General features: G+C 36.7%; 1 protein-coding gene across 1 annotated transcript in view; it reads left to right on the top strand.

Moving 5' to 3' along the window:
- Nucleotides 1-6,146: 6,146 nt before the first annotated feature.
- Nucleotides 6,147-26,163, top strand: part of LOC127956794 (semaphorin-3C-like) — a 53,827-nt gene continuing 33,810 nt past the window's right edge. The window contains exons 1-2 of the mRNA XM_052554993.1: nucleotides 6,147-6,337; nucleotides 12,674-12,837. Of these exons, the coding sequence (XP_052410953.1) occupies nucleotides 12,705-12,837 (133 nt within the window). The 5' untranslated portion in view covers nucleotides 6,147-6,337; nucleotides 12,674-12,704. The remainder of the gene's footprint in view (nucleotides 6,338-12,673; nucleotides 12,838-26,163) is intronic.

Here is a 26,163-nt window from a genome sequence, read left to right as displayed (position 1 = left end):
AGATACTATATTTTATTAGTGCATTTTATATGCACTGTTCCAGTTCCTTTTGATAACCCAGCCACAGGAAACTAAATTTGAAATCTATATTAAATATACAATAGTAACAAATAGGTTTTGAAAAAAATTTCATTTCTCATTTGCATAGAGTTTAGGATTTCTCCACGTTCTGATGCTCTCACCACTTGCGCCACTTGTCTATTTTGAGGAACCGTATGCAAAGAAACAGACACCATGACACGCACTCAGAGAGAAATGGCTGCTGAGTGAGTCAGGATGAGCTAATCTTGTTAGATCAAGATCACGCAGCTCTGGTATAAAGCTGACTTTGTCTGTTTTCTTCCTCATCGCTCACTTACAAACTTGCCCCGGCCCTTTGGTTCAATGCCAAAATCATGTGCTGTTGATATCACAGAGTAATTTTCCATCAAATGACACACAAGCCTGAACATCTAGTTTCATTCTTCAAGAATCCGATGTCAGTGGAAATCTCACTCAAGCTCTTTGCAGCTAAACCTACAGGTCTGTGTGTTCTCCAGGGTATTAGCAACTTGATTTAGCATGAATTCCAGAGAACAGGAACTCTCAGTGCTTGAAGCATGTCTACCATCCCTCACACCAGTGTTGCTTTCATCAACGAAAATTATGACTAATTATCGGCATCAACGAACTTTTATTACGTGACGAAAACAAGACAAGACGCATCGTATATGCTGGTCATGTGACGATGATTTTAATTCAATATATAATGTAATACTGTTGACGAATAAAAACGAGACTAAATGTGTCTACACTGCGAAGACGCAGTCGACAACAAACAAAGTTAAGTCTGACACAGAGAAAGGGACCGATGTGTGTACTTCTAACATGTTTGGTTGGTATAATAAATGTAGTAAATTCATATTAGAGCATCTTCTGTGTCTGGAATGGATGTATTCTTGAGTCTATGAGGTAATGATAATATAATAAGATAACCTTGTTTAAAATAAGTTTGGCTAAAAGAAAATTTTGGTTTCGTCTATTCTACTAGTTACTTATACTATATTGACTGGGTTAAATGAAATTACATTACTTAAAAGAGACTAAAATACAATTTTCATTGACTAAAACTAGACTAAATGTCATCAGTTTTCGTTGACTAAAACTAGACAAAAATAGTCATGGATAATTCTGACTAAAATAAGACTAAAATGCTCAGACTTTTAGTCAACTGTAACTTGACTAGACTAAAAAGAGTATGAACATGACTAAAACTAATAAAAACTAAAATGACATCTTCACACAAAGACTAGACTAAAATTCAAATTAAAACACGCCGCCAAAAACAACAATGCCTCACATCTGTGAATAACACCGTTGTCTATGTAGTTGTTGGCCAAACAAAGTCCAGTTCTGTCATTTCTTTGACAGAGATCCAAATTTTAAGCCCATTGACAAAATCTTTCAGTATAGCTTAACACTTTATACTCTTGTCCTGCTACTTATTAGCGCTCTCATTATTCACCTTTTCTTCTTTGTTTATCCAAGCTTTGCTTCCCAGGTTCCAGACCTGGCCGCAGCTACGCTAGATATGCTAAAGCTAGGTCCCCTGGCCTTTCAGGGAACAATGTGTTTCTATTCAGAGTCACCGGCTAACATGCAAGGCTATCAATCAGCGGATCTGGCGCTTAGAAGTGACTTGCTCATCAAAGAACCTCATTAGAACTGAAGAACGTGCAGCGAGGAGCGCTACAGAGGGCCGTGCTGGGTGACTGGAGCCCAAGCTGGTGAGTTTCCCTGGAGCAAAAAGGCCATATTTGATACGTTTCAGCTATAATATAAAGTGTAGTATAGTAAGTGTATAGTATAAAGTGCAGATTAACCTGAATTGTGATGTATTTAAGGGCTATTCAATGCTGGATTATCATTATATAATAAAAAGTAATTTTGACTTGGCAATGAAGGCAGAAAAATAAACCACTAAATGTTTTATTTGAGCACTAAAGTTGTTTAAATCATCTATTTAGTCTATTATTTAATCAAAATAATCTGCCAAAAAGAAAAATCCGATTTCAAACAGAGGTTGCACTTTATTTTAAGGTGTCCTTATTACAGTGTAATTATACATTTATGTACTGAGTAATATTAATTAACTACATGTACTTACTATATGATTAGGGTTAGGGTTTAGTTTAGGGTTACTCGCATGTAATAATGCATAATTAATTGTTATAATAATATTAAGTACATTTACCATGTTTAACAAGGACACCTTAAAATAAAGTGTTACCCAAACAGAAAACAAGATTATTCTTCATACCCCATTGGCAGATTATTTAAATTAAATTAAAATTAAAATAAATGTATGCATTTAGCAGATGCTTTTATACAAAGCGACTAACAGTACATTCAGGCTATCAATTTTTACTTATCATGTGTTCCTGGGGAATCGAACCCCCAACCTTGCGCTTGATAACGTAATGCTCTACCAATTGAGCTACAGGCACACTTATTGACTTCATCACTTTATTTAGCTTGTTTTTTCTGAAAACGCCAGTTTTTGCTTGTCTAGAAAATCTTTCTTGATTTAAGAATTTTTGATATTTTGGCAGGAAACAAGACACACACACACAAAAAAATCTTTTTTGCAGTGCATAAGTATGTGTGTCTGTTTGTGATGACCATTACTAATGCAGAGTTTAAGCCACCTCTGACCCCAGATTATGTATGAGCCACTTAACATCAGTGTGACAAATGCTAAACATCTGTGATGACCTAAAGAAGCACACACACACATTAGTACAAGTGAACCAACGCAAACCCACCACTTCTCTGCTGTGTGACTCAGATTTGATCTCCATTTACTCTCTATTATTTTCCTTTCATTAAAATAATCACCTTAATATTCCAGAAATGTTTCCTTCAGGCGAAGTGGTGTTTTGGCAGCCAACCCAACCATTTTAAGGAAAAGTTTCTAACATCAGATATCTGTAATTCATTCTTCCCAAAGCAGATTGAGTTATCACACCAAAGTCTTTATAATTACAAGTCAAGTATTTAGCAAGTCACATGTTTTTGTTGATTTAGGCCTGAAGTTGTTGTGATTTACTGTTTCTGATTTGTGCTGTTGTTTCTTTACTCAAGTAAGTAATGCAGCGTGGTGTGTGTGTGGTTTTACAGGCCACCGAACAACCCTCCATTCTGACCATTTCACTGGAAAGCTGTAAATCACTTCAAGAGTCAAAGAAGAGCTAATTATTTCCCGCTGTCCCAACACACACACACACACACACTAATGCACACCCATACACTTACACACAGACGGTTTCGGCTAGTCTTATTGCCAGGCAGACTGCTTACGTATTAAAACTGAAGCTATAAAGTTGCGGCAACCTGAGATCCATTGAGAGTATTTAACTTGAGACTGTAATTACAAGACAGGAATACAGTAACCTCTAATTACAACTTACAACCACAGGAAACCCTTTCACACATCAGTGACCTCATAACAGCTGAACAATGTAGATATTTTACAATAGCGGTCTGCTTACTTCAATTTATCCTCTTCCCGAAGAAAATAAATTAATTATGCTATTAGATATGTGAAATATGGAACAAAAAAAGGAAGAAAAATATATTTTGACAGAAAATATATTAAAATAATAAATACGATATGAACTGCTTAAAATATGAATAGTTAATATATTTACTTTCAGATGTATTTTTTCATTGTTTCGTTGCATATTATATCTGTTCAATAGCCTTATTAATTTATGTATTTATCTTATTTTATTTTAATTTCTAGGAGGAAGATTATAAAACCCAACTGGTTTTATAACTGATTAGTATTATTATTATTTTAATTTTTACAAAAAAATAAAATAAATAAAAATAATTTAATTTTTAAGTTGAACTAAAGATTTTTTTCTTTAAAAAAGGGCATTTATGGTCAAAGGAATATAAGATATCTTTATAAGTCATGTCACAACATTGGTGAACAAAATGTCTTCTCTAATCAATTGGCCATCCTTTGATTGTTTTGACTGGTACATGCACCATATTTGCTTTTATGTCTGCTGAAGTTTGATTGAAATACCCTAAAACTTAAGTCATCCAAAAATGCATGAAGGTCACTGCATTAGACACACAGTCTGAAACCAAGTGGCATTTGGAAGCAAAACAAGGCACAATTTTAAGAGACTTAAGTGTCCAAGTTCTTTTTGGTGCCACTGTATCTGTAATGCATTTAATTTAGAGTGCTCTATATGGGCTTTTTGTAATTGCATTGAATATTTGGCTATTATTCACATGATACAGATCCAGCTTTCACCATCTGTAATTAATAAATTGGTAGTGGAATTGCGGTAGCGAGGGCAGTTCCGACTTTCCTTGCTGAAGTCTGCACAATGTGGTTTGCAACGCTGGCTCCAGTGTGTCCAGCTCCCTGCACTCCCTTTGCAACTGGAATCTTGGACAGTTAATCTGGGACATGGATGCGTGTATGGAGACATTTTACTGTTGATTAATGGTGCTTTATATTAATGGCAGGATGATAGGTTAATCCGGTGGTTCTGAACAAGGGGGCTGTGCCTCAAATTGTTAAATCGCAAAAGGGTTGTTTTCTGAGAGCTGCACATAGCAGGGGTATTAAATGCAAATAATAAAAAGCTACTAACCATATAATATGCAAAATAATAGGCTTCCTGATCCTGATCACCCTGTTGGTATTCTTACTATCATTGCTTTTAAATGGTTTTGAAACTTATAATTTTTAAACAGGAGAAAAAGCTTTTTTGTGCCATTTTATCTATATATTTGTCAGTCAACAGGTAACAGAAATGAACTGGTACTTTTAGTTAAATGGTCTTAATTTTTAAATACTTATTTTATTTTCTATATTCTTAAAGATATTATGAGAAAAATAATTTTATTACACGATAATGTGACAATTTTTTTTAACTCAAGTTAAAATGGCTTAAATTTCTGTCTTAAACGTAGATGGTAAATGTTTTTTGCCCATTGGGAGTTTATATTTATTTGTAATTTATATTGACTAAGTTAATTTACTTATAGTGTTAGTTCACCCAAATATTAAAATTAAGTCATTAATGACTCGTTCCAAACCAGTAAGACCTCCGTTTATCTTCGGGACACAGTTTAAGATATTTAAGATTTAGTCCCAGAGCTCTCAGTCCCTTTATTGAAGCTGTGTGTACGGTATACTGTCCATGTCCAGAAAGGTAACAAAAACATCTTCAAAGTAGTCCATGTGACATCAGAGGGTCAGTTAGAATTTGTTGAAGCATCGAAAATACATTTTGGTCCAAAAATAGCAAAAACTACGACTTTATTCAGCATTGTCTTCTCTTCCGTGTCTGTTGTGAGAGAGTTCAATACAAAGCAGTTTGTGATAACTGGTTCGCGAACTAATAATTCGATAACCGGATCTTTTTGAACCAGTTCACCAAATCGAACTGAATTGTTTGAAACGGTTCGTGTCTCCAATACGCATTAATCCACAAATGACTTAAGCTGTTAACTTTTTTAATGTGTCTGACACTCCCTCTGAGTTAAAACAAACCAAAATCCCGGAGTAATGCATTTACACAAACAGTACACTGACTGAACTGCTGTGAAGAGAGAACTGAAGATGAACACAGAGCCGAGCCAGATAACGAAAAAACGAACGATTGACGTTCTTGAGTCAAGAAGCGGTTCTGTCAGTTTTTCTTACCTTTCTGGACATGGACAGTATACCGTACACACAGCTTCAATAAAGGGACTGAGAGCTCTCGGACTAAATCTTAAATATCTTAAACTGTGTTTTGAAGATGAACGGAGGTCTTACTGGTTTGGAACGAGTCATTAATGACATAATTTTAATATTTTGGGTTTTAAATTTATTTTAAAAATATATAGTGATTGCACCAACTGAGTTGTGTTGTCATTCAATGTAAATGAAGTAAATCTGAAGGTAGATCTGAAGGGGCCTCAGTAAGCCGAATGTGACTCTGGAGCTCTGGCCCCGTCTCCCTGGACTGCTGCTGCTGCTCACTGTGCAGACAGAGTCAGACTCAGAGGTCTGGAATATCTGTTCTGTGACTTATAAAGAGAGAGAGAGAGAGAGAGAGAGAGAGGAGAGGAGGGGAAAGAAACGAGGAGGGGGGCTCAAGAGGAGAGGAGTGTAATAGGAAACCAGTCCACCCTTCTCTCTCTCAATCTTCTCAACCTCTCTCTCCCCTGTCCCGCAGTCAGCCGGTCGGACTAACACCTCTCTTCACTCTCGCTGGGGAAGTCCAAGCAACACTGTATTTCTACACTGCTCAGTGAGGACAGCACGGCTGGGAAGCCTCAGAAGGTGAGTCCCGTTAGAGGCAGATGGGCTCCTGTGTGGACCGAACGGGACAGATTTAGTGGAGGGGGGGGACTCCAGGCTCAGGCTAACAGGTGCAGACGCCCACCAGAGACAGGAAATCATAAGACCTCATGCTTCAGCCACTGAGAGAAGAGTCTATATTAAAAAAATATATTTATGTTAGAAATAGACAGTCTTAATATCAGTCATTTGTACATGTAAATTGACTTGTTAGTATGTTTTCTTACCCCATTAACATTTTTTATTAATTGCTTTTGCTTCATTTTACTGAATCGCTATATTGAAATGTGGATTGCTTGTTTAAAAAAAAAGAAAAAAAGTGATGTTTTGCTTTCAATCAAATTTCACGGATGTGATTTTGAACAAAATCTGATATTCTATTTATTAATGTATTAGTAAATGTCTTTATTATTAGATATTGTGCAAAAGAGCTATTGTCTAGTTGTCTCACTCTGATCGCTGGTATGTATTTTGTGCGTCCTGAGCATTTTTTATAGGTAGAGACATTGGGGAATGTGTGCTGTGTGTCTCACAGACAGGGCAGCAGTGAGTGTGAATGAGTCTAGGGAGTTTGAGACTTAAGACACTGATGTTATTATTTTATAAGTATGCCCTAAAGATAGTATCTGGGATTTGGTCCAACACAAAATGCAATATTGAATGGGGACTTTTATTGCTGTAACATTGTGGTAGTGAGTGCATTGGGTGTGAATGAGTTGGTGGATGACAGGGTGTGGATAGTGAAGGAAATCTCTCTTTAAAAAAGGGCAGCACTTATAAAATGTACTTAAAATATAAAATATATTTTTAAAAATTTGAATCTTTAACATTAAACTTTGCCACATTAATTTTCCAGTATTGCTCAGTTTGTGATACAGACATGATTTGGCAATTTGTTGTGAAAGTTTGCTTTTATTGCAAAAGGTAGTAAAAAAGGTCCATTGTCTATGGTCAATAGCGTAGTGATGTATGAAGCACAGCTAACACAGAAGTCACTTCCAAACCAAACAGCTTTCTGTTGGTCAACACAGTAATTCTGTGTGACCAACTTAACATGGATTCATATTGAAATTACTGGTTTGTGCACACAAAAATTCACTGAACAAACGTCAATCTGAGTTGCAATTAAGAGACAAATTTCACCTGATGGATGATGAAATTTAGGGCTGCAAAACATTTAGTCATGATTTATCGATTCAAAATAAAAGTTTGTTATAATACTATATATGTGTGCACTGTGTACATTTTATATATATATATATATATATATATATATATATATATATATATACATATATATACACACACACACATACATGTATATATTAAGAAAAAAATATGATAGATCGATATGTAAACTATTCATATTTACATATATATGAATTTACATACATCAGTTTTTTAATATATATACATAAGAGTGCGTATTTTAGTGCAGTCATGATTAATCGTGATTAATCGCATCCAACCAAAATAAATGTCAATTTTTAAAAAATATTTACTGTAAGTGTGTGTATTTGTATACACATCTAATAAATATAAACAGCACAGAAACATATTATGTAACCAAAAACTTTATTTTTGATGTGATTAATCGTGATTAATCATTTGACAGCACTAGTATATTTATATATAAATAATAAATATACACAGTAATTTCCATAGCATTGTTTTAGAACATCACAAAAGACACTTCATTTCCTTCCATCTGTTTAACTTATTTTAGATGAGCCAGTTCTTGGTTGAAGGTAGCTGTTATATTCCTAGTGAGCAAAAACTGGTTTTGACTGACACTCTCATAAGGAGATAGATGGAAAACTCATTACGCAGATAGCCATGACAAACACAAGACGATAAGCTTGAAGATAAACCGCTCGTAATACGTTTCCAGGCTGCTGTGCTCCGAGCTGAAGCGGTATGAACGCACATTATGACAGCTTTGATAGACGTTTGAGATTCTCAGATGACATTGTGATCTAGCTTGGCTTGTGGTTTACAGCCAGTCAGAAATCACCTCATGACAGAATTCATTAGGAATCGGGAAATGTCAGTGAAATAGTTTTAAACAATTCAGCCAGATGTCACAGACTTTACACTTCCTCCAGAAATGTGAGAGGTGCTAACAAAAAGTTTAATAATAGGACTACTTGTTCTAACCAGCCATGATGCAATAAAGCAAAAAAATTCTGTCATTCATTTATTTATATTCAATATAATTTGATTTTAGCTAGTTATTACTAACCAGCCGCAATGTAATAAGCAATGGCCGGGTCCAAAATCTTACCTATAACTGAAATGATTAACAACAAATAATACTAAATTGCAACATATTACAGTAGTTATGTTCTACATATTTTATTATTATTAATAATAATATTATATATCATTACACCTCATTAGTACATATATTATATTTTATATTATTATTATAACTGCGACTGACAAATCAGAATCAGAAGCATGGTCATTAGACACATAATTAGTGAGGGATTATGTCTTGTTTAAGCGTTGTGATCATAGAAGCTCGAGCATCAGCTCATGCTTAGTTTTGGCTCAGTGATAGATCTATGATGGCCCATGATGAATTCCACAGCTGTATATATGTCTGACAGGCCCTGACCAGCAGTAGAAAGCCATTACTGTCCAGAGAGCGATAGCCTCCACCCAGCTTAAGAGCTTCTCTCCAATACACGCTGCCAAAGACATTTCAGCTCGTTGCATTTTATCATATGCTCAAACGAACACACACGCACACATGTATACACACACGCGCACTTGTAAATATGCACTGACTCATACAAAACACCACTGAGACTTATTCATTCTCCTCATCACAAACACTCTCACTTATAAACATATTCTACACAGGCTTACAAACTCATGCGGTCCTGTTGACATTATATGTTCTTGCATTAGTGTGACGGTACGTCAGTACTAAGTGGGAGCGATAAAGTTACCATCAAATAACTAAAAATCACACAAATCACTAAAATGTATTCTGACGAGGGTGAGTACATGACAGAATTTTCATTTTTTTGGTGAACTTTCTCTTTAAATAAAAAGAAAAAAGACTTTTGATATGACACGGCTTCGTAAAAATGTGGTGCTCATGGCGTAAGGTGCTAAAAAAAAAAAAAATGAAACGTGTCAAAGATTTCATTCCAAAGATTCCGTTTAGCAGATGATTACATACAAAACGACTTAAAAAGTGCATTTGAACTGTGTTTTGGTGAACTTTCTCTTAAAATAAAAAGATAAAAGACTTGATATGACACCCTTCGTAGAAATGTGGTGCTCATGGCGTAAGGTGCTGAAAAAACAATGAAACGTGCCAAAGATTATCCATATAGCAGATGATTACATACAAAACGACATTTCGAGGGTTAAATGCTCCTTTTCACTCAATATCCTGTTAATCTTGAGTACCTATAGAGTAGTACTGCATCCTTCATAACTCCAAAAAGTCTTTATTTTTATTATATTTATAAGAGAAAGATAGTCTGTACCGATTTTTCCCGGAAAAACACGAGCGCCTAGAGGCGTGACGTGTGGCCGGAGCTAAAGAATCACGAGCCCCAGTAGGCTTTTGCGTTGAGAGCGTTTGGAAGCTGTGACACAGATCCAGAGGCTGAAATTTAACAAGAGCAGCATCAGCAAAGGCTTTTCTATGTGGTATGTACTAAAACTGTATATATTTGCTTAGCGGTTTTGGAAAATTACTAAGTTCCACTTTATGTCGTCTTTTTTTTTTTTTTTTAAGCTGTACATGTGGAAAGTGCAGTTTGATGACAACATCGCATGTTGTACTTGATGTGCTTACGTGCTGATAGCTAAGTTAACAACACAGAGATATTTGAAGCAGTTTTACTCACCGCATGTGGTTCCAACACACGATCGTGACCCTTTTTCGTTGGGACTGCATTATCCTTAAGAAATAAACGATAGCAAATCCGTCGTCAAACTGGGCCTTGTTTGTAAAACAAGCATCTTCGAAATGCAGGGAACAAACAAAAACACTTGCACAACTCCGTTGATGCTCTGTAAAAATAAACTCCATCCACTGGTCCCTTAATGCTGTTTCTCTTTTGGTAATCTGTGCAGGGTTCTCTTGCCCTGCCAACCAAAAACACACTTCTTTTGTGACTTTTCGCGACACTCTCGCTCTGATCACTGAATGCCTCTGCTCTCAGTGCTCTGCTATGCGGGAGCGCGCGCTCTTCCTGCAGAAGTGCCCTAGGACCCATATAAGGAAATTCTGCTCCATCTAACGTCACACAGAGCCATACTCGAAAAAACTTTCAGAAACTTGTGACAAACCGGTAGAGGTTATTTTGGGACAAAAATACTCCTTCAAACGTACAACTTAATTTTTAAAACTTTGTCCATACTTTGTCCATGTTTAGCATTGGAATCCAACTCTTTAACAGTGTAAAAAACTCAGTATGCATGAAATAGCATTTCACCCCCCCTTTAAAAAAGTGCATTTGAACTGTGTTTTGGTGAACTTTCTCTTTAAATAAAAAGATAAAAGACTTGATATGACACGGCTTCGTAAAAATGTGGTGCTCATGGCGTAAGGTGCTGAAAAAACAATGAAACGTGTCAAAGATCATCCATATAGCAGATGATTACATACAAAAGGACTTAAAAAGTGCATTTGAACTGTGTTTTGGTGAACTTTCTCTTTAAATAAAAAGATAAAAGACTTTTGATATGACACGGCTTCGTAAAAATGTGGTGCTCGTGGCGTAAGGAGCTGAAAAAACAATGAAATGTGTCAAAGATCATCCATATAGCAGATGATTACATACAAAACATATTCAAAAGTGCATTTGAACAGTGTAGACGTCACCTTAAGTGGTGTTTTCTTGCATTGCTGTTCACGGTGAACACAACGGTGAGTGTGCTCAAACCTCAGTAAGTCAGACATGCACTGTAGATGTCTTGTACAAAGTTCCTATCAATCTTTCACATGATCCATGTATAAGACATGAGCATTGAGACTGCGCTATTCTTACTCTGTTCTTTGTCCTTCTGCACTCTCTTTGCTACAAAACAAACATATCATTAATATATAATTATGAACAGCATGTATTCTTATTTTCCAAGAGTGTCCTGGTCAGAGAAGGCTGTCTGTTCTCCCTGGAGCACGAAGCAAGAGTTCTTCCACAGGAAATCAAACTTCTCCCCATGTATTATTGAACTTTTTTTCAGAAATAAAAGCATCCATTTCTTTGAGCTCCCCGTACACTGACATTTCTTTTACTCTGTACAAGTCTTCCTCGTGTAAAGGTAAAATATTGACTCTGGCTGGACAGGAACCATTGTTTATGCAGCACTGGCTGATATCATGACTGAATGCATCAACTACATGACACTTTCTCAGCACTAAGACCCACAGTAGGCCTTTAAGGAAAATGCTTTCATGGATAGCAAGGCATGGCTTTTATGATATAAGCGTTGAAATATGTAGTTTTAGATACACTGTTGATTAAGAACTATATCAATGCCATTTTTCATACAGAAAGTGGCTAATGTCTCAATCGCAAAACAATGTTGAACTTTTAAAGGAATGTCGTGGGTTTGATAAAGGTTGACCGTTATCCAAATCTGCAGTATGATGTCAATTACCACACTGTTTCTCAGTTTGTAAAAATGCATGTGCTGTAATGCATTTATAATGGAAGTCTAAGGGGCAAGAAATTGAAACTAAATGAACTAAATGAACTTTTTTACAGTGAAATGAGCTTGCATTACATCATGTCTCTTTACACGACCATGTCAGGAGATAGAAATGAGTAAAAAAAAAATAGTATAACTCTAAACATGTAGGCTTAATAGTCTTGTATTAAAGTCTGTTAACTTGCATGATTGTATATTTGAAACCGTGTGAATTTTAGTGTTTATCCAGGTATAATGCCCCATAGATGTACACTGTAAGATAATTATTTTAGATGTTATATATATATCCTCCAAGTAAAAACTGAGGGTTTAGGTTTGAGTCTGTGAAACTGGGGGAAAATCTTGTACTAAAATACATTCTTTAAAAAATATTCTTAACTATATTACATACCTTTGCTTCTCAAGAAAATGTACGGTCAAGATATTTTAGGTATCTAACATTAAAATATATTTACATTTAAATAATTTAACCGATAAATACTTGTTATTAATGGGATTTTTAAGTGTCTTATTCCTGTATGTAATCCACCTCTTCCCTCAAGGTGCATATATTATATGCTTTCCATGTACTTTAAAAGCTGAAGTCTTTGAAATGTATTTTCTCCTCAGTACAGTTCCTTCACCTTGTGTTTGCAGGTGCGCTGGTCTTGGTGTCTCCTCAGCCGTCATGGGGAGGTCAGGAGCGCTCTGGGTTTGGTTGCTTGGGACGAGCATGCGGTTGTTACTTCCCCTCGTCCTCTGTGTCACCTGCATCCATGGTCTTTTTCCGCCACAGCCACGGGTCTTCCTGTCATTTCAAGGTAAGAATGGTTAATGTCAGCTCCAGTCCTTTTAGATGGGGTCCTCTTCAAATGAATATGCAACTTTGGCTTTGAGCCATGTGTTCAAAATTGCTAAAATACTAAGGATTGGATGAAACATTTTCTAACATTTTCTAAAAGATTTATTGGTCTATTGTTCATTGATTAGCAAAGAAATAATCTCATTCATTAACATCATTTTAAAACTTTGTTGACCAATGTGGACGTTTTCTGAAAGATTTGTATTTTTGGATTAGTTCATAAATGGCAAAGTTACTTATAATTTGGGACACAGTCAAATCCTTTAGTCTGATTAAACTAAAGTCTGATCAAGGAAATTTTTAATATTTTTGGGTAAATATGGACTGTTATTAAAAATATGACAGACTAGTTGAATTACATTTTTCAGATAAATGGTTGAAATAATTTTTCCAGATCATTTGTGCCACACCAGACTTGCCCAATACTGATTTAGTATGTTTAATTGCAATTTAATTTCAATGTGTCACTATAGCAGACAGTTTAATGGTCTGCAGTAGTAAAGTTGCTTTAAACTGAAGTGCTAAATATCACAGTGACATCTAATACATCTATCTGTTGTTGTTGTTGATATATCCACAGTATGACATATAGCTTATATTATGAGCTTGAAACATTATCTCTGGGTGCTAACTCAAGAATAATGTTTCCATGACTTTGATCCTTCTACTGGAAATGGCTGAGCTGGTCTCATATCAGATGTCAGATCTTTCCTCTTATCTGCTGCAGCAAACACTTGACATAGTTGAGTAAGGGAATAGGTGGTGTGTCAGTGCATACGGCATCTTGATGGTCAGGTGTAGGATACCAGTTGCTCTGCTTTCTGGGAAAACATTTACTTTAATGACTTTCTGTCAGAAATTCTGTCATTGATTATTGTAGAAGATTATTTATAGATTTTTCACATGTAGTAATGATAATTATACAACCTGGGATTTTTTGACCAAACAACAATGTACCAAAAATACAAATTCACCATTCAAGTTGTTGGCATAAACTGCTTTTTTTTATTTTAAATTGTAAATTGTAAATTATTGTAAATTAATTTACTTATTTAAAAAACAATGTTTAGATCTGGACTAAATATCGAAAATCTTGTCAATGACTCAAATATAGGAGCCCAATTTATGCTGTGTTTCTCAGTGTTTGACATTGTCTGGATTCATCAGTGGTGGACATTTGTTTCTTGTTCTTACAATAACACTTTTTACATGCTTTCCAGCTTTCTGATTCCTTTCAATCCATGTTTTTGGCCTAATTTGTCATTCCATTCTTTCTCCTTGTCTTTCCAGCACATTCCCTAGTGTAGTCATCAGTCTATGTCTTATGCACTGAAAAGAAACAGCGGGAAGCTTTGGTAATAGTGTCAGAGCAGATCGTGCCATGGAAAAATTCCCCTCAGACTCAAGTATTCTGGAACGGTTTTGTATCTTTCTGAAGAACGCCACGTAACATGCTCTGTTTGACATTAATAAGAACATCCTAAACAGTTGGCTGTCACTATTCTGCAAACAAATTAAAGCCAGATTAGTTAGAACTAATCAAGCTAGCTTCATCTTACACTATGTGTCTTCACAGCAGGTGTGGATTTGAGTGATGTCTTTGTGAGGTTGAGATAGCCTCTGGAGAAGTCATTCAGACCTCAGACCTCTGCAAATGATTTTCATTTGAGAAAAGATTTCACTAGGTGATTTAGCGTAAATGCCAAAGACATCCTGACTATTGAAGAATCAGATGCGTTTGTATTTTGTAGAGTGTTTCACAGTAAATGAACAGTGTAATGTATAACCGGGGAATGTATCAACAGAAAAGATTTACGAGGTCCTGGTTTGTCATCTACATGATTTAGACATCCCTTTAGTCCCTTAGACCTACTGGATCATTTTCATCTTTCTGAGAGTTTTAGAAGAAGACAGATGTACAGGTTAAAAAACGTGAGTATTGCAGCGAGCAGGGTCTGAATAGGTCAACTGGATTGGACTGGGAATGCTCCAGATGTTCTGGGGTGTTTGAGGAGCTCCGGTAAAGTCACATCTGAAAGTATCTTTATGGAGAGAGCTGGGAGCTATGGGTGTCTCTCAGCAGGAAGAATGGAATGAAAAATAAGAAGAATGGAAAAAGAAAAAAAACTCAATATTCCAGTTGAAGTTATCCATTAAAGAATAGCAGGATGGAAGCTAATTGAGAAAAGCTAAAGATAAAACCTTTTTCTGATATCAATTCATAAGCACATTCTATTGAAAATTGTGTACAAATCTCCATTTCATTTGTATGGGATGTTCTGTAAAGTTTTTCTTTGCTAACAATATAAAGTCAGAATATTTTAACTTTGGTGGTCAGTCTGGCATGAGCTCTTTTGAAACTCGAGTCTGAGAGTGTCTTTGCATAAGGCAAGATGTACACTGTAAAAATAAACAGGTAAAAAACAGCAGCTTTGGTTACTAATTTTACTGTAAAAAAATTTGGTAGCAACATTTTCGGTTTCGGTGCTGCCAGGATTCTGACTAGAACCAGAAAATCTGAGCATATCACACCAGTCCTCAGGTCCTTACACTGGCTTCCAGTTACATTTAGGATTGATTTTAAAGTACTTTTACTCGTATATAAGTCACTAAATGACCTAGGACTGAAATATACTGCAGATATATTCACTGAATATAAACCTAACAGAGCACTCAGATCACTAGGATCAAGTAAGTTAGAAATACCAAGGGTTCACACAAAACAAGGGGAGTCCTCCTTTAGTTACTATGCTGCCTGCAGTTGGAATCAGCTTCCAGAAGAGATCAGATGTGCTAAAACACTAGTCACATTTAAATCTAGACTCAAAACGCATCTTTTTAGCTGTGCATTTATTAAATGAGCACTGTGCAATGTCCGAACTGATTGCACTATATTTTCACTGTTTTATGTTTTATTATTATTTTTATGTAAAATCATTTTCTAACTGTTTTTAAATGTTTTAATCATTTTTAAAGTTTTAAAATTACTTGTTTTATTTTTGTTATTATTTTTCTTCATGATTATTTTACTTTCTTTTATGTAAAGCACTTTGAATTACCATTGTGTACGAAATGTGCTATATAAATAAACTTGCCTTGCCTTGCCTTGCCTTTTACAGTTTTAACTTAAATTTACAGTTAAATACCGTAATTTCATTAACTAATATAATGTTAATATACTAAGCTATTGAAGTCTTGAAATGCAGGTGTTGATGAGAAAGTCACATGATGAACCAAAGCCTATCATAAGCAGCTTTTAAATACTAACATATATAGAAGGTGCACAGCGTCATTCACACAAACGTTAAACACCAACACGGTGAAAATGAAATAATGCAATAAACATAAATTTTACAGCATAAAGTGTAACGCACAACCCTAATATACAAAACTGATGAGAAAAAACTAAGAAGAAACATAGTTAACTCAACAAAACACAACAACAACAAATAAAAAACATCAATTTTAAATGTACCGCAGGGAATTCTGGGAATGTCAATTTATGGTTATTCACCATATATAGTAGAGGAATTTACCGTTAAACATTTACAGGTTTTTCTCATTATAACAGTCCCTCCCAAAAATCTTTTTTGACAACAGCTAATAAAAATCTTTAAAAAAAAAACAAGATTTATAAAATTTTACTTTAAAAAAATGATCAAAAACACAATTTAGTTAAGCAAAAATTTTTTTTTTTGCTTATTATTTTTCTTTTGATTTTGAGGTGAAATATGACGAGGACATGCTCCTCCTCCCAAACAGTAATGACAACCAGACATTTGGCAAATTCATGAAGTCACCCTGAATAATAATGCATTCACTTCAATAATGACACAATCGCAAACAATTGGGTGGTAACTTGGCGCACCCCTTTTATAATGTCTGTTTATCAGTTCTGACCAGAATCCACCTAATCCAAAATCTGGTTTAAACCACATGTGTGAACTAAAGCCAGGTAACACAAGGCAACACCCTTTGCAAATAAAGGAGATCATGCTTGCTTTAATTGATACCCATGTTTATCTGTCCATGGGTGGTTTGTTGTGGTTTTCAGTTAACTTTCAGAAAAGTAAGGCATTTTAGGAATCTATTATAGGGAATTAATTCCAATCATGAGAAAACGCAAATGTTTTCAGCATCAACATTTGCCCAGCTTTAGTCTGAACTTTATGTTGTTTTACTAGCTATGTCAAACTCTGTTTATATCAGCTGGCAGTTCTGTTCTTTTTTATTTATAAACTGATATCTAACAGCGTATCAGCTGAGGCAAATACTGTATTTCATAATATAATCCATGCTTTAAAAAAATAGAGGATGGAGAAGGCAGATGTTTTGCACGGCATAGTTTCCATGTCGGGACGGGAAGTCATCTTTGGAAAAAAAAGCCAGTTTGCATGGATTCACAAATGTACTCTTTCCACAAGAACACACACCACACATTTTAGTCCTCGGATTGTTTTGGTCATATGAAATTATGCAGTATTAAAACACTTTTATCCTCCAGCAGGCCACAACATAGCATTTATGAGTGCGTGTGTGAGCCATATACTAGCACTGATGCCATTATATGAGACCTTTAAGCATTCAAACTTTAAAAAAAGCTTCATTTATGAAAGTCTGATGTTTATCTTAATTACAGTCCGTTTACAGCAGAAAATCAAGAGTAACATTTGCTCAAACCCAGTCATGGTGAGGGTAAAACATTCTCAGAATTTTCTACCCCAGATATCACTTTGAGGATTAAACAATGTTGACCTCAGCCAACATCACATTCATCGGCTATAAGGTAATGTCTGTTGTTGTGGGTGAAGCCCAGAAGTGTGATGTTGAACAATCCATTCCAAAGACTAAAAACCTTTGGATTGACCATAATAATGATGTTCCTGCCATGATACATCTGATATCTTACACTAAGTGTACATTTACACAACACAACAGACCCTTCACAAAGTCCCACCCCTCTTGTTGTTGTGTCCAACAAGCCATGGTGCTCTTACGACACACACCATGTTCTCACGCAGTGAATAAAACATCGGGGAGCAAAGAGGACACTGACAACACACTGACAGACAAGACAGAGCAGATTACATTTGGTATGAAACAAAGCCTCTGCTTTTGTATTTGGTCATTTTATAAGAAATTCAAACCATCAATAGTGTTTTGTGGCTCTTAAATGTGACAGATCACTGTAGTGCAATAGTTCAAGTGGCATGAGAACCGATCATCTCTTCCACTTCGTTATAGCATGAAATAAACACTGAGTCAACATCAGAAAGTCTCTTGTTTTAAATGGTGGAAAGATGTCAATACACACCATTTATACACACCATTAATGCGGCTAAAACCGCTGTATTATGCATGCCAGGCCAGTAGTTGGTGATGTGACTTTGTGTTCACTTACACTAAACACGTTCACAAATCACATTTTTGTAGTTTACATAGAGACAATAACAATATTGATTTCAAAAACAACAAAAAAGTGTTTTTCAAAGTTTGCATTTTCAAACCCCCCAAATGATGTTGCTGTGTCAAACAGCCAAAACGCATCTGTTTTTAGTTGAACATTTTATATATATCTTGTTTTTTTTCGTTTCGCATTTTCAGTTTCACAATCACTTGGTGAGTTACACACAGAAGTCTAATACTGTACTAACAATCAACAATCACCTTCAACTTGGCTTTTTGGGTGTCTGAAGTTAAGAGGTCGTGGTTACTATAAGTCATTTTAGGGTTAGAATGAGGTCAGATAAATTATATATGGAGCATCAGCCTGTTTCAAGTTGAGATCTTCAGACCGAGTTCTTAGGAGTGGTAAAACGGAGTATTTTAGCTAAGGTTAATAGCTATGAACATTGAAAACATGTCAAATATTAAGCAATGAACACACGCAAACAGTGCAGAATGGTTGGGGAATGGCATTCTTTACAAAACATGTCTTGTCAAAGCTGTCAGCAGTGGCATACTAAGGCCAGTAGATGTGTTTATCTGCAGGCTATGTCTAGGTTAACTGTACTGATCGAGTTAGAGCTTAGACCGCAGTGCTCGAGGCAGGCAATATCTGTTCTCTTTCTTGCCCCCATTTAACCTCTGCCTCAAGGTCTCTCGTTCACCTTTTTAACCTGGGTAAATATCACTGTTTACTCTGTTTGCTTGCAGATACCATGATCAATCCATGTCTGTCAATACTGAAAACAACCGGTTATAACGGTGGAGTTAACGCTTGTTCAGCTCTAATGATTCATGCTAATGTATTCAAGAACTGTTCCATGTTTTCATCCTCCTAGACTTTCGAAGCCTTTCATGCTATCTGTTTGCTCAAACTGTGCAAGTCTACAGCTTTGAAAAGAATGTTTCAAGCCCAAATATGTTTTATGGTTTTAAAGGTTTTCCAGCTGAGTTGCCAAAACTCTAAATTGTAAAAGGAAAGAGGTTGGTTAAAGAGAAAAAGAAAGGAAACATTGGCGTAATGGAGTAGACGGGTCCTTCCTGTGTTCTTTTATATACACAAATGTGAATTTCATTTTCCAAATGAGACTCACTTTAGTCTACATGATTGTGTTCACTTGAATGCTTCCAAATTACTTTGGGCTTTGGCTTTTCTACATTCAGCCTGCATGGTTACAGAAGAAATGACCAAAATACAAATGATTTATAACTATATTGTAGCTGAGTTTAGTTTAGGGTACATAAATCATAACACCAAAATCAAAATTCAGAGATTAAAATACTATGTGTTCTGTAGAGAGCTGAAGAAGACTATAAAAGATCTTTGTGAGACCGCGATAAACTGAGATTGAAGGGAGCGCCCTTTGCTGGCATTCTGCCATGCCAAACCATGTACGCAACATCCTATTGCATTTAGTTAAAAATATAAGTGGTTTGTAAATGTGAAGGCTTTAATAACAAATATTTATCGGGAGTGTTTATGCTGGGATGTTGTGGCTAGGTGACACAAAACCTACTTTTTCATGTTACTAATTAATACTAACACAGAAGTAACTTGATTACTTTTAAAAGAAATAATCAGTAATTTAATTACATTTTGAGAGTAACTTGCCCAACACTGATAGACAGCAACGCAACTGAAACTTTCAAGGCACAGAAAGGTATTAAGGTCAACGTTAAAATAGTCCATGCGACATTACTGGTTCGACCATAATTTTATGAAGCTACGAGAATACTTTTTGTGCACAAAGAACAAGGGTGAGTAGGATTAATGACAGAATTTCCATCTCAGAATGTTTTTGGGGGAAATTTTGCATTAAAATGACAGTTTTTGTCAGATTCACCCCAGTCTTTTTATCGTCACTGTTTTAGGTAAATCAGCATGCAACATTCATGCATGTGCATGTTTATGTATAAGCGAGGTTTGCCTCGTATTAAGGTGAAAGGTCACAGGGGACCCAAGGGGATCAATGACAGGTGAAGATGTGGCCATGTGCTAATTGGGGCAAAGCAGCCATTAGCATGATGGGTAGTTTAACGTGTAAAGTTACAGCCCCTGTGCGGTGCCAGAGAAATACAGCACTGTAATCAAGCCCGACCTGACGTAGAGAGATACGGAGGATCTAAGATTGCTGATAAACTTCAATGCTGCCAAGAGAGCTACCCCATCTGAACTCTGTGCTAATGTTATGCTATCTGAAGCAGGAATCTGACAGAACTGTAAAATGTATTACCAATAAATGTGAATTAAAGCCCAATCATTTTGAATCGTATTTAAACAGGAAGCACTTATTTTCCTTTGCAGACTTTCTAAATGAGCTGCCTTGTCTTCTGTTGACTTCAACAATTTGATCTGTAAAGTTAAATTATTAATTTTCTTAGTAGGCTGAAAATAATAAGCCCTTTTTTTTTTTTTGCATTGCATGCTTTGTGGATGTTTGTGAAGGTTCATGAGACATACTCTGTTCAAAATCATTATTATTTATCATTAAACAATTAAAAATTATAATTCAATATTAAATAATAATTATTTTTTTCAAACTTTTTTAATTTTTAGAAATTTTATTTGTTAAACATATATTCATTTAAAGCTGTTTTTATATTCAGTTTTTGATAACCTTGGTTTAAAGGTACAAAATCATTTTTATTAAAGTTTAATATTACATTATATATTTTAAGGAAATTAATTTTGTTAGAGTATAACTCTCAAAATATGCCACAAACAAGGGCTGTATTATACATTTTATGACACTTATGTGCACTATGAATATGGCAAATTGGGACTCACACATGGAGTGCAATCAAGTTCTTCTTCCACCATGTACAAGAGAACCATTGTAACAGTTTTGACTGGCAACCCAGGAGGACAGATGTGTTGAACGATTTAAGAACAAAATGGCAGGGCAGCTAATACAAATTGACGCAGTCAGTTGCTAACAGGGCTGTCAGTGTGAAATGCAATGCATGCAGGTCTTCTTCCCCTCTGCCAGTATTTATAAAAGCTTATCGAATGAGAGTGCTAGTGTATTTGTGTATGTGTGAGTGTGTATGTGTGCATTCTAGAGGCCGGAGGAATGTGGCTAATGTCAAGAGGACAGACTGTCTGACGACTCTGTCGCATGTTACACTACAGTCTGGGAGGTCAAGGTTCATTGAGCACATCTCAACCTGCTTCCTGTGTTCATCCTAAATCAAAGTTTATCACAAAGTCTATAGAAAATATAAAAGAAAAATCAAAGCCTAATGATTGCTAGGGTGTTTTGGGTGATTTCAAGGCACTGTTATATAAGTATTATTTATGTTATTATAGTATTAAGATTTTATTTTTATATTTTCAGTTTTCATTTTAAATGAAAAAAAAATTATTGCGATTTTTGTCCTTTTTATTAGTTTTATTATCTTAGTTTAGTATTTAGATTCAATTTCAGATTTAGATTAAATAATTTTAGTACTTTAAGTTATTTTCATTTCCCCCCCAGTTTTATTTTAATTATAAAAAAAAAAAAAAAACGAAAAAAAAAAAAAAGTACTGGTCCAAGTGTCTATGAAATGATGTCTACAGGATTTTTCAATGTTTCAACCAGGCAATTATCGATAATACTTACTGATTATAAAACTATGATTTACATTTTATTTTAATATTCATTTCAAACTGTGCTTTTGTCATTGACTACGTTTACATGCTGTTAAAATTCGGGTTATGGTCGGGTTAAGGTCACTATTTGGGTTTCTGAAACATTCGGGATAACCCGTTTACATGCGTGAGCAGAGAGAGTTACTCCTGTATACATGGAATATGTAATCAGTCACCAATATCCCGATGTAAACAGCGACACACAGTTAGCGTCTGGACGTAATACGCAATATGCGTCATTTCCGATTCTTCTTCCTGTATCCAAAGACTCAAAAGACCAAGATTCCTTGCGAATAGAACATGCGCAGAACACACATTTTGATGGGGATATGCCGAAACGCGTTTACAAGACCAAATATTCGGGTTAGAAAAGGGGTACCCCAGGTATAATATCCCGGTTTTTAAAAACCGGGATATGAGCATATCCGGGTTTTTGCCGGTGTTTACATGGCCATGCGCGACCGGGTTATTGCTAATATCCCGGTTTTGAACGGGTTATTGGCTGCATGTAAACGTAGTCAGTGGTATTGTCCCCCCCCCCCCCCCAGTATTTAGATAGCATTTTTATTTCAGATTTAGATTAAGTAATCTTAGCTATTCTAATTATTTAAATTTTTTTCCAGTTTTATTTAATTTTAAAAAAATAACCTTTAAGTTTTTTCTTTCTTTTTCTCTTCAAAGTCTCTATAATATGATGTCTCCAGGAATTTGGCAATATATTAAAAAGGCAAAAATCCAAAATTTCTACTGGTTATAAAACTAATAAAAGAGCTTTTTCAATGTCAAAATACAGGTGCATCTCAAATAACAAAAAATTGTTCTGGAAAGTATGTTCATTTACTGTACATGTACTTTTTTGGTCTTTTGTTTCTCATTTTCCTCTTGACAATACTCCATAGATTCTCTGGGGTTCAGGTCTGGTGAGTTTGCTGGCCAGTCAAGCACACCAACACCATGGTCATTTAACCAACTTTTGGTGCTTTTGGCAGTGTGGCATTTGCCAGATCCTGCTGAAAAATGAAATAAGCATCTTCAAAAAGCTGGTCAGCAGAAGGAAGCATGAAGTGCTCCAAAATGTCTTGGTAAATGGGTGCAGTGACTTTGGTTTCCAAAAAAACATAATGGACCAACACCAGCAGATGACATTGCACCCCCAAATCATCACAGACTGCCCAAACTTAACACTGGACTTCAAGCAACTTATCCACCCTTCCTCCAGACTCTAGGACCTTGGTTTCTAAATGAAATGCTATTATCTTAAAAAAGGAACTTTTTAACCAATGGCAACAGTCAATTTCTTCTTCTCCTTAGCCCAGGTAAGACACCTCTGACTTTGTCTGTGGTTCAGGAGTGGCTTAACAAGAGGAATACAACAAATGTAACTAGTTGTGTGATGGCTCTTGATGCCTTGACCCCAGCCTCAGTCCATTCCTTGTAAAGTTCACTCAAATTCTTGAATCGATTTTGCTTGACAATCCTCATTAGGCTGCGGTTCTCTCGGTTGGTTGTGCATCATTTTCTTCTACACTTTTCCTTCCACTCAACTTTCTTTTAACATGCTTGGATACAGCACTTTGTGAACAGCCAGCTTCTTTGGCAATGAATGTCTGTGGCTCCTTGTTAAGGGTGTCAATGATTGTCTTCTGGACAACTATCAGATCAGCAGTCTTCCCCATGATTGTGTAGCCTAGTGAACCAAACTGTGAGACCATTTTGAAGGCTCAGGAAACCTTTGCAGGTGTTTTGAGTTGATTAGCTGATTGGCATGTCACCATATTCTAATTTGTTGAGATGAATTGAGTGAATTGGTGGGGTTCTGTTAAATGTGAGCCACAAATAATCACAATTAAAAGAACCAAAGATTTTAATTCAGTGCACACAGACTGAATTAGTTTATTTAATACATGAGTTTCACAATTGGAATTGAATTACTGAAATAAGTGAACTTTTTTATGACATTCTAATTTATTGAGATGCACCTATATAATACGTAAGCTTAAAAGATGCACCTATATAATACGTAAGCTTAAAAGTAAAAAAAAAAAAAAAAAAAACTGTAATCCTAATTATATGATTATAACCCTAATGGTACTTTAGCAAGTACCAATCATTTTACAACATTATAGATCATGCCACTGAACTAGGGCCAAAGATATTGTGAGCTTTAATGAGGATGACATATACGGTTGCCTAGACAGAGGCTAGGAGTCTACGAGTATGTGTGAAATCACTTACACATCACATTATGTGAGTTTAACCATGCAGAACCAAACCAAAGAACCATGTTATTGTCTACACAGCGGCAGCTTTTGAAAGGGGTTTAAAGTCATGTCTTGAAGGCCAGAGGCACTCCATCTTCATGAAGAACATGAGTTCTGGGTACTCCAGCAACACTGGCACCAGTAGCTTTCTGAATGAATGGGACATTGCCTTTATATTTGCATACAGTTAATTTATGCACACCAGCTTTTAGCTTTCAGGCGATGAGGGGGAAAAGTTAACAAAAGCTGAGGCTGTAATTGGAGCTTAAGCCTGTACAGAAAAGTTAATGGAGCCTGGAAAGCTTTGGCTTGAGTTTTGAACTACAATTAGTGTCTCTCAGCAGGTCCATGCAATCGTTTGTCCACATGGTGTTGGTTGTGTTAGAGACCTGATAATCCGTTGACATTCTGAGAGTGAGTTTGCTTACAAATGCAGATTTACATCAGAGTTGTCCTAAAATGTATATATATGCAAGTTTTTTTTTTTTATTGTTCGATTCAAAATGTTTGCATAACATTGTTGTAACGATACAACCTTTGTACTCATCGGGAAGAAGGAGGCGGGAACCGGCGGACAATCAAAACACTTTAATATTCAAAATAAACAAAACAGCGCGTCAGCCCCTCGCGGCGACTGACGCGCACAAATAAAAGCCAAAACATAAAATAATATCCCAGGCCTGGTCCTCTCTCGTCCTTCACTATAGTCGATCCAGTTTTATATCCTTCCATCTCCTACGTGGGACTCGATACTGGCGGTGGGGCGCAGGTGTAGCTCATCTCCAATCACTACACCTGGCCTCACTCCTCGTTCCCACGCCTCTCGGCCCCGCCCCACTCGCCACATACCCCCATCGCCCCTCGCAGGCCGGGGGGTACCCTCGAGACTGCGCTCTACTCCCAAGCCCCCCCCACCCTTCCCTCCGGGGGGGACCGCTCACGGGGACCTGCGGGAACCTGGGGGTAGGACAGACGAGGCGAGAGAAAAGGAGATGGAAGGAGGAGCGACAGGGACGAGAGAGGGGAGAGAGGAAAAAAAAAAAAAAATCCGGTTCCCAGACGCACTGCTGCTCGGCCCTCCACCGGCTGGGTGATCTCCTCCGCGGTGCCCGGCGGTGGCACTGGACGGCCCTCGGCGGACGGCACGACACTCCTCCGCCGCCCGGTGGACGGCGACGGCTCCTCCGATTTTGGGCAGCGGCAGGAGTCCCCCGTTCCCTGCCCCTCCGGATTCCGTCACGGAGGCGGCAGGCTCCGGCCCCCTGGCGAACGGCGGCGACTCCTCCGCTCCCTCACGGACGGCAGCCGCCCCTCCATATCGTGGGCGGTCGGCAGCGAGCTCGCCCGTCCCCGGCAACTCGCTCCAGCCCACCGCCTCGAGCGTCCCTGGCGGCACATACCTCGCCTGCTCGAGGGCTTCGCGGATTCACCACAGCGGCGAGGGATCTTCAGCAGCGCGTCCCTCCTTCTCCCGGGCTTTCGGCACCACTGTAACGATACAACCTTTGTACTCATCTCCAATCACTACACCTGGCCTCACTCCTCGTTCCCACGCCTCTCGGCCCCGCCCCACTCGCCACAATTGTATTCTTACAGACAATTTTTATATGTATGATTAATAAGATTATTTATTCATTAATTAAAAATATAAATTAGGGCTGTCAAGAAATTTTAATAAAGTCTAAATCTAAATATTTGCAACCAATATAAAAATGTTTCACAATATGTAACAAAATTATATTTTCATATTCAATCTCAATGCATCTTAAAGGGGTCAAGACATGAGAAATCTGCTTTCTTCATCTGGCATAAGAGTTTCATAATTTAAAATGTCCTCCTCATTATAAAGAAAGCAATTATTTAAATCTAGCTCCAAAAATTATTCGTTTTTGGATCCAGGGGTCAAGGTGACGTCACCTGGGCGCAGTCATTTGCATAAACACTA

This window comes from Carassius gibelio, chromosome B4 (genome assembly GCF_023724105.1).
Source record: "Carassius gibelio isolate Cgi1373 ecotype wild population from Czech Republic chromosome B4, carGib1.2-hapl.c, whole genome shotgun sequence".
Taxonomy (NCBI): Eukaryota; Metazoa; Chordata; class Actinopteri; order Cypriniformes; family Cyprinidae; genus Carassius; species Carassius gibelio.
The sequence above is the reverse complement of the archived record's forward strand: the minus strand, read 5'-3'. Positions and strand labels throughout refer to the sequence as shown.